The sequence below is a fragment of the Podarcis melisellensis genome, assembly GCF_964234715.1.
Source record: "Podarcis melisellensis genome assembly, chromosome: 1".
Lineage (NCBI taxonomy): Eukaryota > Metazoa > Chordata > Lepidosauria > Squamata > Lacertidae > Podarcis > Podarcis melisellensis.
The window spans coordinates 72733626-72749168 of record NC_138528.1 but is presented as its reverse complement, the minus strand read 5'-3'; the positions used below and the strand labels follow the sequence as shown (position 1 = coordinate 72749168).

At 40.3% G+C, this 15543-nt stretch overlaps 1 protein-coding gene across 3 annotated transcripts in view; it reads left to right on the top strand.

Moving 5' to 3' along the window:
• KCNQ1 (potassium voltage-gated channel subfamily Q member 1) overlaps positions 1-15543 on the top strand; it is a 283258-nt gene that overhangs the window by 198222 nt on the left and 69493 nt on the right. For all 3 annotated transcript variants that reach the window (XM_081903779.1, XM_081903781.1, XM_081903780.1), the window contains 2 exons: positions 747-793; positions 2364-2425. In XM_081903779.1, the coding sequence (XP_081759905.1) occupies positions 747-793; positions 2364-2425 (109 nt within the window). The remainder of the gene's footprint in view (positions 1-746; positions 794-2363; positions 2426-15543) is intronic.

Below are 15543 nucleotides of genomic sequence, written 5' to 3'. Positions count from 1 at the left end.
TTGCAGGCAGAAATTTATTGTATAGGGAAGGTGTAAACAATTCCCTCCTTCCTGCTGGTTTCCCCCAGTGCATGCCTCTAGTACATGTTCCCCACATTAAGCATTAGGAGGTAAACATGGGATTGGAACTTTGCATTTGTCTTACGTTGTCTAATTTCACTCTCAGGAATAAGAAACAAGAATTTTGCAATAGAGGCAGGGCTAGGAAATGTGAGTGCATGGCAGGACCCTGGACTATTTACATACTATGCCATTTCTGCCTGTGGTTGTGAGGCCTTCAGGAACAAGGACACACACCCTGCATTAATGCATACATGTTGGCTGTTACCTTTCCTGGGCCTTTGGATATGGTAGAACAAAAACCAGAGCTTTGAAAAAATGGGTAGGATTGTGCAAAGCAAACAGGAAAAGAATAAACAATGAATGCCAGTGGACTTGTTTTTAGTTAAGCCTTTGAATTCCACACACAAATTCTTTCAATAAAAGCTGAATTCCTTCAGTGGTGAAATCCTGCCAGTGCAGTTTTAGAAAGCATTAGCAGACATAGACCTATTTGGATCAGACAATCTCTCTGACATTCCCAGATGAATGTTCAAAGGACCGTTAGAAGTGAGCCAGTAGCCATGCAAGCGTTTCTTTCTTCATAGGGTGGGGCTAGAGAAGCAACAACTGTTGTTATTCAGTTCCCCTGTTTAAATCTGAAGACATTTTTATCTTGTTTATTGATACACTTTCTTTCTCACCAGGTTGGACCAATCTATAGGGAAGCCATCACTGTTTATTTCTGTCTCAGGTAAGTCTCCATTAGAAACATATATATGCTGTGTGTTAAATATTGCTACTCTTCCATACGATACAGAGCACAGGGTAGATGCATAGTACTTAATGTTTTGTTTGGTATATATCTTGTTAGGAACTGAAAATAAAAAGGTCAAGTGCCTGACCTTACTTGGAAAACCAGGCAGCATGGTCAGCAAGCCCAACAACTTTGTGCGGCTGCAATACAATTAAACTGTTAGGCTAGAAAATATCTAGAACATAATTAATGCTATGCAGAATCTTCTATCATTAGGTTCTTGATTCACAAGAAGAGGCGCATAAAATATATCTCTATCATCCACTCCTTCACACAGATTTGGGACTTGTTCAGAGCTGTTGTATACCTGATCTGCTGTTGCTTAGATGTTTTTCTTTTTACTTAAAGACTTCTTCTTTGCTGTTTGAGCCCAGCTAATCAGAGATAATGCAGTGAACATGATGGCTTTCTAGTAGCATACAGCCAATTAGATTTGGCTATGTCACCATGCTGCTGATGGGCTGATAAATCCCTCACATTGCCCTGATTCTTAGCTGAAAGGAGGGAGAAAATAAACTTGCTCCTATCACGCCACACTCCAGGTTTCAGTGTTTTAGTCCAGTGCTATCCACTCATGGCAAACTCTGGATGCCGTAGCATTGGCCTCCACCACTGTTGGCACAGGGTGGGGCAGGGTAGCTGCAAGGTTGGGGTGGTGTGGACACACGGCTAGGAGCATCGGCTGGCTCTGCCAATGAGCCCACACTGCCTTAGCCTCGTTGCCATCCTGCCCCACTGAACACAGTCCTAATAAGCAGCAGTGACGCTTCCTCCAGGGTGCTGGCTCCATTCTGTTGCCCCACTAGACACTTCTACCTAATTTCAAATATGAAATGTGCAAAAGAATTGGGAAGTTTTTTCAGTCTCTTTAGTCACTGAATAAATAAATAAAGGATATGTGTATATATTTTAGCACACAGGGGAATATTTAGCAGTAAGTGAGTGTTGTAACCACTGCACCTAGGGCATTCCTGGAGCCATCCACTAAAACGGCTTGTGTTCATTATTCCTTGCCTTCTGTAACTGAAGCCAAGCTATGTGTATGCTTCCATTGTAGGCAAATTGGTAACCATTGTTCATATTTAATGAGAGACACATAATATCAAGGATTATTCAGAGGACCAAATCAAAGTTGTACATTGTGATCACCTATAAGCATACAAATACATATCAGGGTCTGTGCTGTTGCCAGCTCCTCTTGTAGTACTTTTTTTTTAGCTACATTATTCTTTAATTTAATTGACATTTGCTAAATTGAATGTAGTTTTAATTTTTCTGATGATTTAAAGCATAGTATGAAGGCAGAAAGCACTCTGTGCTAGAAGCCATTAAAAGGGAAGGCTTGGGTCAATACTATGAAAAAGCTGCTCTTAATGTAATAAAATTATCCATCTGTCAGCAGCGTTCAATTAAGTAGCTCTGGTAGGCTAGTTAAATGCAGTCACATGGTTTCATTCTATACTATTGTAACACTGATATTCATCTAAAAATGTTCCTTTCTATACAGAAAAAAACAAAGACCGAGGGACTAATACAATTGGTTCCCGGCTGAACAGAGTTGAAGACAAGGTAGGCCTCAATCAGACAAAGTGTTGTGCCTTTCTACATTTTCAAAAATAAGCATACAAACAAACATTCTCTTGCCTTTGCCTAATGATTATATTTTTTAAATAAGTGTGTTAAGGCTGATCTCAGCTAAGGCACTGCTACAAATAATTCAGGAGCCTATATGTATAAACACGAGTTAAAAATCAACTTCGTTTTGTAGGGATAAAAAGATAACTCCAAATAAACAACTTATTTCCTATTGGAAAATGGCAGACCTTGTTAGCAACGGGGAATGTGATATGTAGTATTTTATTACACCTGCAAGTGGAGTTGATGTTACTATTAAGTTGAGGACTGCTTGTGATTGCTGTCAATTAAAGTTATTTGACTTTTCAGTTCGGCTGTCATAACAGGCCTTTTTGTTTCTGCCTGCTAAAATATTATTATTTCCTACAATAATAAAACATCCCAGTCGCAAGACATCTGAAGCCATACTACTGAAATTACTCGTCAAGAATAAAATATCTCATGTTGTTGCTTTGTGCCGCCAACATTGCTGACCTACATGAGTCTTCCCTCTCCCCTCTCTTCAACAAGGACCAAGTGCTGCTTTTGTTTCCGTGACCGTGAACTTTTAGCTACCACTTCATCAACAAAAGCAACAACATTTGGCATCGGCCCCCATATTTTCCTGCGTGGCTATGATTCATGCCAAAAAATTCTTGTGATGCAAGGATAGAGGAAGGAAGTTATAAAACTTTGGTAGGACACCAGATGAGACAGTTGGCGCATTATGACCACAAGAGAGATAATCTCCTACACTGTTATGTATGTGACAGTGATGATGGCAGCAACCAAGGTGGTGGGAGGGTACACTGTTATGGTGCAGGGAACATACCTCAGGCATGCTTCACTTCAGCAGAGAAGGCCATGGAAGCAAGGGGAGCTGATCAGCATCTAGGCAGCATCACTTGGCACAGGACCATTCTTTTATCCCCTCTTGGAGGCAGTGATATAGCAGGAGTGGAATCAATGTTGAAATATGACCGTGTGTGTTGTGTGTGTTTTCATATTTAACAGGTAAGCAGGGAGAAAGTAGCTGATGATGACTCAGGTGGACAAGATCCACCTGTCATTGCAGAGATTCGTGCCTTTGGCCTCTTTTAGCTCGTTTCCCCAGTATTTATTTTAACGATGGAGGCAGAGGAAAGTGGCGTTGCATCTGGCCCTTGATTGCTGTCCAGCAAGTGTGATGCTGCTGACCTAGGCTCTTAGATTTCGTTAAGCCACGTTGTTATTAAATGTAAATTACATCCTGCTGGATGAAATAATGGCCACAGTGACTGTATGGACGATCTGACTTTATAATTATTAAAATGCTAGATTGTGAGTTACAATTTAGGAAAAATATGTTCGACTTCAGAAAACCCCTACGTATATTTAGAATGTGTTTTCACAGTTTTGTAGAACACATCCTGAAAACAAAAGTTAAAAGTGGGAGATATTAGTAAGCTGCCGGCAAATAAACAATGGTGTTTTTGTTTTGCTTTTTTAAGTACACTACTTTTCTGGGAACTATTTGTTTATGTCTGTGTTCCTGTAGGTAATAAAACAGGCAGAGAGGCCTACAAACTTGAAGTGATTCAGTATTCTTTTAAATAATTCAAATCCTGTTTTGTCTAGCATTTTAAAAAATAAACTGATGACGAAAGCAGGATTTGAAGCTAAGCCCACACCACTCTTGTGTGCAGTCTTCTTACATCTAAGGTGAAGTTAAAATGAGAATAAATGAATGTCTAGCTAGAGTGGGGGAATGATATGTCTATAGAAGAAAAATATAAATGGTTTTATTCTACTGTAATAATTCCTTGTAGTCATAATAAATTAGTATATGAAGATATATTTTTATTTTTAAAATGGTTCTATGGCTCTCATATAAAAAAGGATAAAATCACATTTTAAATGTGGTATTGGCATCCAGTCTGTTTTAAAATGATACAAAAGCAAATCACAACTTGGCTAAATTCATCCTAATGAAGTATCTTCAAAGAGTTGATTGGTATAGCATCACCTGAGCTCAATGTTCCCATACTGCTATTTCACACAACTTCTGTTTACATTTGTATGTCAGAAGAGCCCTGCTGCTGTGAGTCAGAGCTCAGGTCCATCTAGTCTTATCATATTGTTTTCCAATAGTGGCCAACAGAAGCCTCTAGGAAGCCCATAAGCAAGGCTTCAAGGCAACAGCCCTCTTCCACTAGTGCAATGTGCCTATTAATGCACATGTAGAAGTCTCTTATAGGAAGGCATGGAGAACAGAGCAAGCAAAAACTGATCACATCTCAGGTCCATGAAAATCACAAGAGAGTTGAGTCTGCCAGTGATCATCCCCCTATCTGGCATCCCCTATCAACAAAATAGATCTCGTAAGTGGAATTAGTGGAGCAATGGAATTGCATCTAGAGCCTGGCTGAACTGAAGTAATACTGCTCTGTTAAGTCAGGAATTGAGAACCCTTTCTGGGTCAGACCAAGGGCCCATGTAATCCTGCATCCTATTCCCTGCTCATTGTGACTGTGGCCTGTTAGATACCTGTGGGCACAGCAACAATGATTCAGATTTATTAGGAGAAATGACAGGAGCTATGGTCAGGAAGAAAGGCTGCTTTGGAATGAAAGAAACAGGTTCCATCTCATCCACAGTGGTCTCCTTCTAAGTTCAATTCCTATTTGAGTAAAAAGCCAGCAGGGCAAGCTGAACTAGGGCATGAAGAAACGGATTCATTATGGGCCTTACACAGTCTTCAAAGAAACTGGGAAGGGCTAAGGAAACAGTCAGCTAGTCTTTCCATGGTGTGATGTGTGGGGTGTGTGTGTGTGCGCGCGAGTGGGGGGGGTGTCAGAGGGAGGAAAGAATTTTTTTTCTTTAGAAATTAAAGTGCTGCGGCAAATGCTTAGGGAAGTAGTAGCTTCTAGCCCCTTTTTTCTCTTAAGTTCTGTAACTATGCCAAAGAGTTTTAGGTTACATATATAAAAAGCAGCCTGTATTCATTCAGGAAGTAACCAGGCTTGGTACACTGAGTCTGCAGGGAGGAAGTTTAAAAGGAGGGGCCAACCTCTTTCAACAATTAAATCAATTTTGTTTTTCTAAGTTTTCTGAAACCTCAACAGTTTTTAACCCAGAAAAAAAAACACCAATATTTTTTCCCCCATAGGGATCATTAGAGGAGGCTGCGAATGTAACATTTTCTCATCTTTATTTTGTAATATAGGTGTGGTGAAAAAAGTAGGGTCCATGGGGAAGTAATTGAACTATACTGAGGTGTTGCAACTGGTGCTTCCACCTCCATGTGAAGGAGGTAACATGTCAAAAGATACTTGCCCTTTGTTTCATCTCTGATTCAGATCCCATGGATTTATTTGGGGGAAGGGGTGCTGGTGGGTAGCCCTGCCTCACAGAAAGGAGCTATATTAGTCTCTTCCAACTCTGTGATCATACATAGGGTACCATTTAGTCCAGTCTAGCCAGCTCTTATGTCTGTCCTGCTTTGGCATAACAACTACTGTACTAGAGGCTGTAGCTTGCAGTGGAATCGTCTCTAGAGAAAGGAAAATCCAGCTCTCTCTTACTGCCTTTCCTTCCCTGTTTCTTGACACCGTTGTTTCATATAAATATCAGAAATGCTAGTCTTCAGCATGGCTGATGTCTTGTGCCTTGTGTACATCATCCCTGTAAAATGAAGTGGTTTTAGTCTTCCTCAAGCAAAGGAAAGAATGGGGGAGGGAGAGAGCAATATTAGAATCTTGACTGTAGGCCAGGTAAGAGGTATAGTGGAATGTCAAGCGGTGTCATACAATCCTCTTTCGGTAACAATAGGGTGTTTTTTGTATCATCACCTAGGTTAGCTACGGAGCTGTTTCTAAGAACCTGTCTGATTTACGACGACATTGCCGGCAACAGCCTTTAGCAACATTTTATAGGGTTCCTTGTCAGCAATTTATTTTTTATATCAAGGACATTTAATCTGGCTCTTCGGATTCTTCCATTCAGTCAGCTCGTTGTTTATACGACGATATTAAATCCAAGTTAACAGTTTGACTCTCAGTTGCGAAACAAGAGTTGGAAGATCAGAGAACTTATTCGTTACAAGCTTTTGATTGCTTAGAAGGAAGGGCATCTCGAGAGAAGAGGAAAAGGAAGTAGACTTCCAAAATATTTCCTTTGTGGAGTAAGCTGTGCTTTTCAGGACATATCCAGACAGTGGTTTTGAAAACAGAAAGATGCACATCTCAGTGTGTGTTTACGTTCTGCGGTTTATGCCTGGATGCGTCTACCTGAACTGGTCTCTTGCCTGTTTACATCCAACAAAGCCACAAGATGCAGTGAGCACAGAACTGGTACAATTAAATAATTTTGTGCGAATACGAGGGTTTGGTTTGTAACTACATAGCAAAGTTTTACTCTCTGTAAGTTAGCACTACAAGGGCCTTTCTCAGCCTCAGGTCCCCATATGTTGTTGGGCTACAACTCCCATCACCCCTGATCACTGATCCTGGTCACTAGGGATGATGGGAGTTGTAGCCCAACAACACATTTGGACCCAAGGTTGAGAAAGACTGCTCTACAACCTAGATGCTGACCTTGAAGAACAGAGCTCAGTCAGCCAGACTTGCAGACTGCCAGTGGTGCAGGAGATCATAGAAGCATAGAATCGTAGAGTTGGAAGAGACTCAAGGGTCTTCTAGTCCAACCCCCTGCAATGCAGGAATCTCAGCTAAAGCATCCATGACAGATGGCCATCCAACCTCTGTTTAAAAACCTCCAAGGAAGGAGAGTCCTCAACCTCACCGGGAGACGGTTCTACTGTCAAACAGCTCTTACCGTCAGAAGGTTTTTCCATATGTTTGGTTGGAATCTCCTTTCTTGTACCTCGAATCCATTGATTCGAGTTCTACCCTTCAGACCAGGAGATAAGGCATTTGTACCCTGACTGCTCAGCACCTACATGATTCAAGAAACATACACAGTTTTCTTTTGATGTCTTTTATTGCCTGTTCTTACAGAGTTCCATTTCTTGCACCCTGGATTTTTAATGTTTCTTTTGTTTTGTCCCATAGCTTCCAGCCCTGTTCTGACAGTCCTGGATCTGGGGTGCATTATGTAGGACAGTAGAGAAAGTGATTGGACCTAATGGGAGATTTTAAACAATTTCCAAATCGCTGCACAACTAATTCTATATGCCCAAGAGGGCTTTCAACTCCAGAATTTCAAAAAAGTGCACACACTGCCAAACACAGGGCAAACCAAGGTTCAAGATAGCTTATGTATGGAATGGGTCTTTAATGACCTCATGGGCAGGTACAAGCCCTTGGCTGTACCTAAAACACCCTTTTGGATTCCAGTTCTGCGCTCATATCCCCATGCAGCCAAAAACCAAGGATGCAGCAGGAAAATTCTGTTTCTCTCATGTTCAATTCACACTTCACAGAGCCTTTCATTTTGTGGCAGTGAAAGCTTTGTGACATTTGACAAAGAAGGAGGGAGTAGGTGAGTTTCACTGTGAAGGCATCTGGAAGCTTTTCCCACCACTGAAACTGTTAGTTTGAGTGGAAACAAGATATAATCCCCTGTGATAATACAATGATTAATAAAGGTTTAAAGGCTATTATGGGATGGAGCCATGCTGCACACTTGACCTTTTGCTTTCAATATAATTAAGGTGGAGTTTCAACTGCATTTTTAATTTTTATTTCTGCAGCCTGTTACTTGTTAGGCTGCATGGAGCTTGCTTGTTGTTTTTGTAGGATGGTGAAAGAGAAAACGGAACTGTATATTATAGAAAACGGTTGAGTATAGTGCAGCGAAGGGTTGGCAGCAACATATGGAAAATTATTCATGATTTCTAGCTAATGAGATTACTTTCTAGAAACAGCTAGAGTTTAAAGTTCTCAGTGACTGCTAGAGGGGTGCATGTTATCTCTTGATAAATCTGTTGCAGTCCCAAAGACATGAAGGGCAGGGGTGGGGGGCATGCAGTGTTTTACAAAACGTTTAAACGGAACACTAAACCCCCCAAGTCAAGTATTTATTGTGGTATGTTTTACATTACATAACAAAATACTAAGGCAAGATGAGGCTGTATCAGTAGATGTAGCTGATCAGATAAAATTAAATGAAGTGTCTAAGACATTTGGAAATGCTGCAAGACAGATGTGTTTGTGAAGTTAATGATAAGATTTAAGAGAGATTACTAGCCAAAGAGAATGTTATTGGTCAAGAAGAATGTGATTACCAACAGCTATGGAATCTATGGTTTAAAAGCGGTAAGATAGAAAAACCATACAGGTTTTTGGGGTTTGTGTGTGTATATATAGAGAGAAAAACAGATAGATAGATAGATAGATAGATAGATAGATAGATAGATAGATAGATAGGTAGGTAGATAGGTAGATAGGTAGATAGGTAGATAGGTAGATAGATGATAGAGATAGATGATAGAGATAGATGATAGATGATAGATAGATAGATAGATAGATAGATAGATAGATAGATAGATAGATAGATGATAGACGATAGATGGATGATGATAGATGATAGATAGATAGATATAGATAGATGATAGATAGATAGATAGATAGATAGATAGATAGATAGATAGATGATAGATAGATAGATAGATAGATAGATAGATAGATAGATGATAGATAGATAGATAGATGATAGATGATAGATAGATGATAGATAGATAGATAGATAGATAGATAGATAGATAGATAGATAGATAGATAGATGATAGATAGATAGATAGATAGATAGATGATAGATAGATGATAGATAGATAGATAGATAGATAGATGATAGATAGATGATAGATAGATGATAGATAGATAGATAGATAGATAGATAGATGATAGATAGATAGATAGATAGATAGATGATAGATAGATAGATAGATAGATAGATAGATAGATAGATAGATAGATAGATATAGATGATAGATAGATAGTTATAGATATATATTTTTAACAAGTAAGCTAACCAAAGAGGAGTGCTGTTCAGGGGCAGATCTGAACCTTACAAACAAGCAACAACAGAGGAAGCACTTTCTGTGGAAAGCAAAGCAAAAAAAAGTATATCTCTCCCACAGTAAGATATATGAGTTCCCCACTTAACACGATATGTATCCATTTATTTATCAAATTTGTATACTGTCCTATACCTGTAGATCTCAGGGTGTTCACAACATAAAAGCACAATATAAAAAACAGAAAATATATAATACAAATAAAAACAAAGACAACCCAGTAATCCTCTCTACAACACATTTTAATCCTCCGTACAACACATTTTAAAAGGGCATTGGATGTCACTCAGCCCAAGGCATGGTTAAAGAGGAACATTTTCACCTGGTGCCTAAAGGTGTATAATGGAGCGTAGTAGTTCTAGGGGTTGCTCGTGCGTAAGTTGCCGCCACTCCTGGCTAGGTTAACCTGGTTGAACCCTTTCTGTCTGGACAGCCTTTCACCCGTGGCTGTCTCAATCGCTGGCAGAATCCGTCAGTGGACGTTTCTTGAACTTCTTCCAGCAAAGAAGTTCTTTGACGCCAAGTCTCCTCCTACTCTCCCTGCACGGAAGTCTTCTGCGCAGGAAGGGTGTGGGCAGCGGAGTCCCCGTTCTCTCCCCGCTGGTCTCCGGCGATGAGTCCTGGAGCCTCCTCTCTGATTCCCCCATCTGCCCCCCTTCTCCACTGGTGTTACGCTGATTTCCTTCCCCAGCAGATAGGTTGCCTCTCTCCCTACTGGGACCCTCTCCGGCATCCCTCCGGAGCCTTCCCTCCGCCTCTGGCTCCGATGGCAGTTCCCTGACATGGAGGCACCTAAAGGGAGATAATGATATACATGGATCAAAAATTCGTGCTTCCTTGTTTAGTACTTTTTATAATGTCAAACACTGCCTTAAAATGGAACGCAGCCAAACTGAAAAATCTGCTAACTTAGAGCGGTAATACTTGAGTAGCGATCCCAAATGATACCAATCTCTTAATTAAAGTGAAGAAAGACACCTGAGAAAACAGGTGATTGGGGAATGGAGGGGTCAATGTAAATGTCAAAGGGAAAAATAGTTTTAATGTAATACAGTGTTGGATGAAAAGGACAAATATCTGGGAGAAGAGATTTGGGGGCCAGTATTTGACTAGAAAATAAGTATTTTAATGTTAAGTCAGTTTCTATGTTTTTTGAGGCAAGACTGACGAATGCTTGGGCAGGCTGGCATCATTTCACAAAAGTACTCTTTGAATAGTGCCTCCACTGATAAAGTATTTAGATACCTGGCATTTATCATCCACACCATCGCAGGTGTGTGGTTATCTCTAAATGAAGCTTCTGTCCCATTTCTGGAAATTTTAAGACAATAGATGCAGTAGAGCAAGGAATTCTGTAGCTGGAAATTCCTTTAGCCTGTCATGGCCCTCTTGGTCTGTGTCAGGCAGCACATTTCCTTAGTTAAGTGCTTAGACTATACATATCATGATTCAGAGTCCTTGTGCCTCTTTCTAACTAGCTAGATAGCATCTTCAAAGAATGGGGATCTGAAGTGGAACTAAAATGCCAAGGGGAAGCAAAGAGATAAAGACAAGCTTACCACATTATCTTGCTTTAGGTAGTTTTAGAGCAATCCGGTTATGGAAAATTGCTAGGTTCTTTCCTGTTTCTTAATGAGGAAGTTCCAGACCAGCCCTTCAAATAGCCAGCTAGCAGGAGACTAATTTCTGCTCCCTTTCATGTGTTGTAATGCTCATCAGCGCTAAGTCAAATTGAGTTTAGAATACACACACACACACACACACACACATATATATATATATATATATATATATATATATATATATATATATATATATATATATTTTCTAACAATGCTTTCCTCAATTAAAGTTGCCAAATATTGTGCAAAATTCCCTATAAAGGTTTTGTGGCATTGTGGTAAAAAGATTAATTTTAATGATCAGTTTTTGCAGCATTAGCATGGATTCTTGCTACATGATTACAGTCAAATATGAGATAATAAAGACTCTTGGAATAGAAAGGTAGAGAAGAAAAGAAGAAACAAAACTTATAGATAAGCTCACATGCAGTATAAAAGATGGATGAAATGATTCAGTCTCCCTTTTTGCCAAATTATAGTGCTGCAAGAACTCTGGGCACACTAAACTATAGCTAATCTAAGCTATGACAATGTTCTTTTATACCAAAGCAGGTGCCTTTTCAGTATGTTTCACTGTGTGTCAGGTGTTTGTCTGTTCAGTGCTCCCCTCATGTGAACACATTGGGGTGCCCCTATTATCTTAGCCACTGACCTTCTTCTGTAGCAAATGGGTAATGTTACTGACCCAACTTAGAGGACTGTTTTAAGGATTAATGGAATTACAGATGTTTGGTAGTGCTGTTCCCAAACAAGGATGCATGTCACAAATATTTTTGGCTTCCATTAAATGCCACCATTTTTGTTGATTTGCAAACACATGACAAATTCACAATGTGACTAACAAAAGAAAATTCCGGGAAGGGGGTTGGTGGCAGGTGGTGTCAAAATCTGACAGATTCTTTGGCATTTCAAACAAGCAGAAATGGACCAAACATGATTAATGTCACCTCTGGCTTGATGACAATACTTATTTTACATGTGTTTACTCACAGAGCAATCAAAATGATATAAAGGGAGCATAAAAATTATGCTGGGGTAAATTATGTCTGTATAGTTTACCCCTACAAAAGTTTTTGAGCTTTCTTTTCCAAAATCTGGGGGGGGGAAACAAGTTTTTGGATAAAATTGTTCCACTTTTTCTTTTCTTTTTGGAGAGCAGATTCACCAAATTCAAACATGGGTTGCCATACATCCAGATTTTCCTGGGCATCAGCAATTTCCGTTCAGACACTGCTTGCGACAGCCCTACCTAATACAAACTCCATTCAGTAGCAGGGCTTCTGCTGGCTGAGTCAGCCAAACCAGGCAAAGGGAAAACAAATGTTTAAAATAGAGTTGCAAGGTCATCTGACTGAGCTGAATGCAGTTTGGAATAGAGATAAGTCTCCTCCTGCATTGTCCCGCCACACCCACAAAACACCCCTTTTTGGGGACTCAGGCCCTACTAAACTTAACAGGGCTTACTTTTGACAAGCATGTATAATACTACACTGTAAAACACGCAGTGTGGTGCACTGAATAATGTGCCCCAGAGCCCTAGAGTAAAATCCTAAATCCACTATGATCCTGTGTGACAGCCTGCAGAATAATAATGTGCTAGCATGCAGTAAGAAAGTCTGCAGCACCTCAAAGATTTAGAGCAGGGCTTTTTTAAATGTACTTATCGGTCATTAATTTGCCAGACATTAAAGGGTGGGCATTTTAATATATTTGTCAAGGTTTTCAGTAATAAGCAAGGCATTTGGCTTATTAGACCGTGACATTTGCTAAACACTGGTGCATTTTTGTTTTTGATAGTATACCAAAGTTGCTGTAGCTCGTTAGCTACGTCAACAAAATGAATTATATGGGTGAGAGAGCACAAATTCTAGTGATGTTGGGTTCTGGGCTTTTCACGGGCCAGGAAATGGCTTGCTTAAAGTTACTGGGGCGCAACCAATCCTGTTCTCACCGGATCCCGTGGCAGAATCCCATCAGTGTTCCCCAGAAAGTACAAGTAAGAAAAACATTCCTGCTCTTTCACATTCACAGTTCAGATCTACATTTACAAATGGTAAAGGTAAAGGACCCCTGACAGTTAAGTCCAGTCGCGAACGACTCTGGCTTTACTGGCCGAGGGAGCCAGCATTTGTCCACAGACAGTTTTTGGGGATCATGTGGCCAGCACGACTAAGCCGCTTCTGGCAAAACCAGAGCAGCGTACAGAAACGCCGTTTACCTTCCCGCCGGAGTGGTACCTATTTATCTACTTGCACTTTGACGTGCTTTCGAACTGCTAGGTTGGCAGGAGCAGGGACCGAGCAACGGGAGCTCACCCCATCATGAGGATTCAAACCGCTAACCTTCCGATCAGCAAGCCCTAGGCTCAGTTTTGCTCACTCCCCCCCCCCCAACCTGCAAGGGAGAAGGATGCAGCTTTGTTGCTTGTTTTTAATGAAGACAAATTATTTACTGTCTACCATCATATATTCTACCAAAAAGTTCTCTTTAAAGTTGGCCATATCCCAGTGCCTGAAAGCAATCTCTGCTGCTAAAGCCTGCTTCTCCCTGATTACAGTCAGTCACGGAAAGAAGCAGAGTATCCTAGGACAGCCCGGGCTGTGCCTGGTTTCTTAAGCCAGATGGTCTATGCCACGTGCAATTTATGTCAAAGCCAGTTAATACCAAACTGCTGCAGTAGGATTTTGGCTCTCCTCCTCCTCCTCGTCTCCCCTCCTCAATCTTAAATCAAATAGTGTATTTCATCTTGTAACAGTTAATGCATTACGCAGCTGCTTTGGTTAAAGGGCAGTAAGTGGTCCTTGAGTAGAAAAACAGATACTCAGTTACCAAGGCACAATTAGATAAGCCAGCTGTCACTTTATACTTTCTTCTATGTACTAATACTACTATTTTTGGCTGAGCATCTCTCTGTAGGGTATAACAGGAATAGACTTGGGTAAGAGCAAGGAAGAATGTGAAAAAAATAATTTTTGATTGCATCTGTAATGGTGTTAGATGAACAGCGCCACTCACCTTAAAAAAAAAAAAAGGATTGCTAGCTGAAGAGGCTAGATTCTGAAATATTTAGAGGTCCTTAAGGGTTTGGTGTAGCGACATGGTTTTCTTCTTTTTTAAATGTGTTTCAGAGTTAGTGGAACATATAACTTGTAGGGCAGCTGCTCTTACTAGCCTCCCTGCCAGTAGGGGAGATTTTTAGTTTCTCCTCCTAAGGGATGTAAATTTCACTAAACGCCCCGCATGCACTGACTGGGGAGTTCTGTGCTCTTTTTTGTTGCAGGTCCCACTGGTATTTGCATAACAAGGTTATACCTTCTTTAAGGCCATGCAGCTGAGGAGTGACAAGTCTGAATAAATAGTTGAGAAGAGCATGGATCCTATTCTGTTGGTGACCCATTGCTAAATAAATTTGATAATGTGATTTTTTTAAACTAAATTTCAGAATTCAGTGTTGGCAACATTTACTTAGGCAATAGCTATATAAACTTAAATAACTGTTCTAGCTGTTACAGTTTTCATTAAAAGTACTTCAAAGTTAGCTGAATACTTGAGGTGAGACTGAAAATACCCCATTGGCTAACAGGATTTTAGCCTCACAATTTTGCTTCGCCAGCTATTGCAGAAAAGGTTTATAGCTTTTCGAGTGCATGATCTCGCTCTCTCTCGCTCTCTTTTCCTGTCCTCCCCCTTCCTCTGGCTTTTCCTGTCCTCCCCCTTCTTTAATAGTTCTGCTGTTACCTGTAAGGCTGCAAGATCCTTAAGGTGAGCAAGCTAAGACCATTTATAGCTCAGCCGGTAGAGCATGAGACACTGGGCGAAAGATTCCTGCATTGCAGGGCGTTGGACTAGATGACCCTTGGGATCCCTTCCAACTTGACAGTTGTAAAATTTTACTATTTAGATGGCAAGAAAATGGAGGCTATTGTGGGTGTTTCTCCTGACTTATGAGTCTCTGATAAAATAACTTCTGCATTCTAAGCACGTTAACAGAAGCAATGAAGTGTAAAACAATGAAATAGAGAAATTAAAAATGTTTTCTGACACACCTGTGAACAGTCAAGATGCAGAGGGTTTTGCCATCTTTCGGTATTCAGTAAAAAGTAGAAGGCTACAATTTGAGCAACGGTACTATGAAAACATTCATTCATCTCCCACCAGGCATACTGCTAAAATCCTTAAATAAATATGGAATGAAATGTCTTATTGCATAGCATGTCAAGGTAAAACAAACACACTTTCATATCCACTTCTTTCTGCTCAGAGGTGCCCCAGGTCACATGGAGGCATGTTAATTGATGTGGATTTTTAAAAGATTGCTTGCCAACGTTTGAGTTGCTACAGGTGCATCTCTTGTGGTCAGTGGTTATGTGGTACAAAATTCTTTTGCCACACCAAATGAAAACATGGAACATGCACAGGAACAGTCCTTGTGT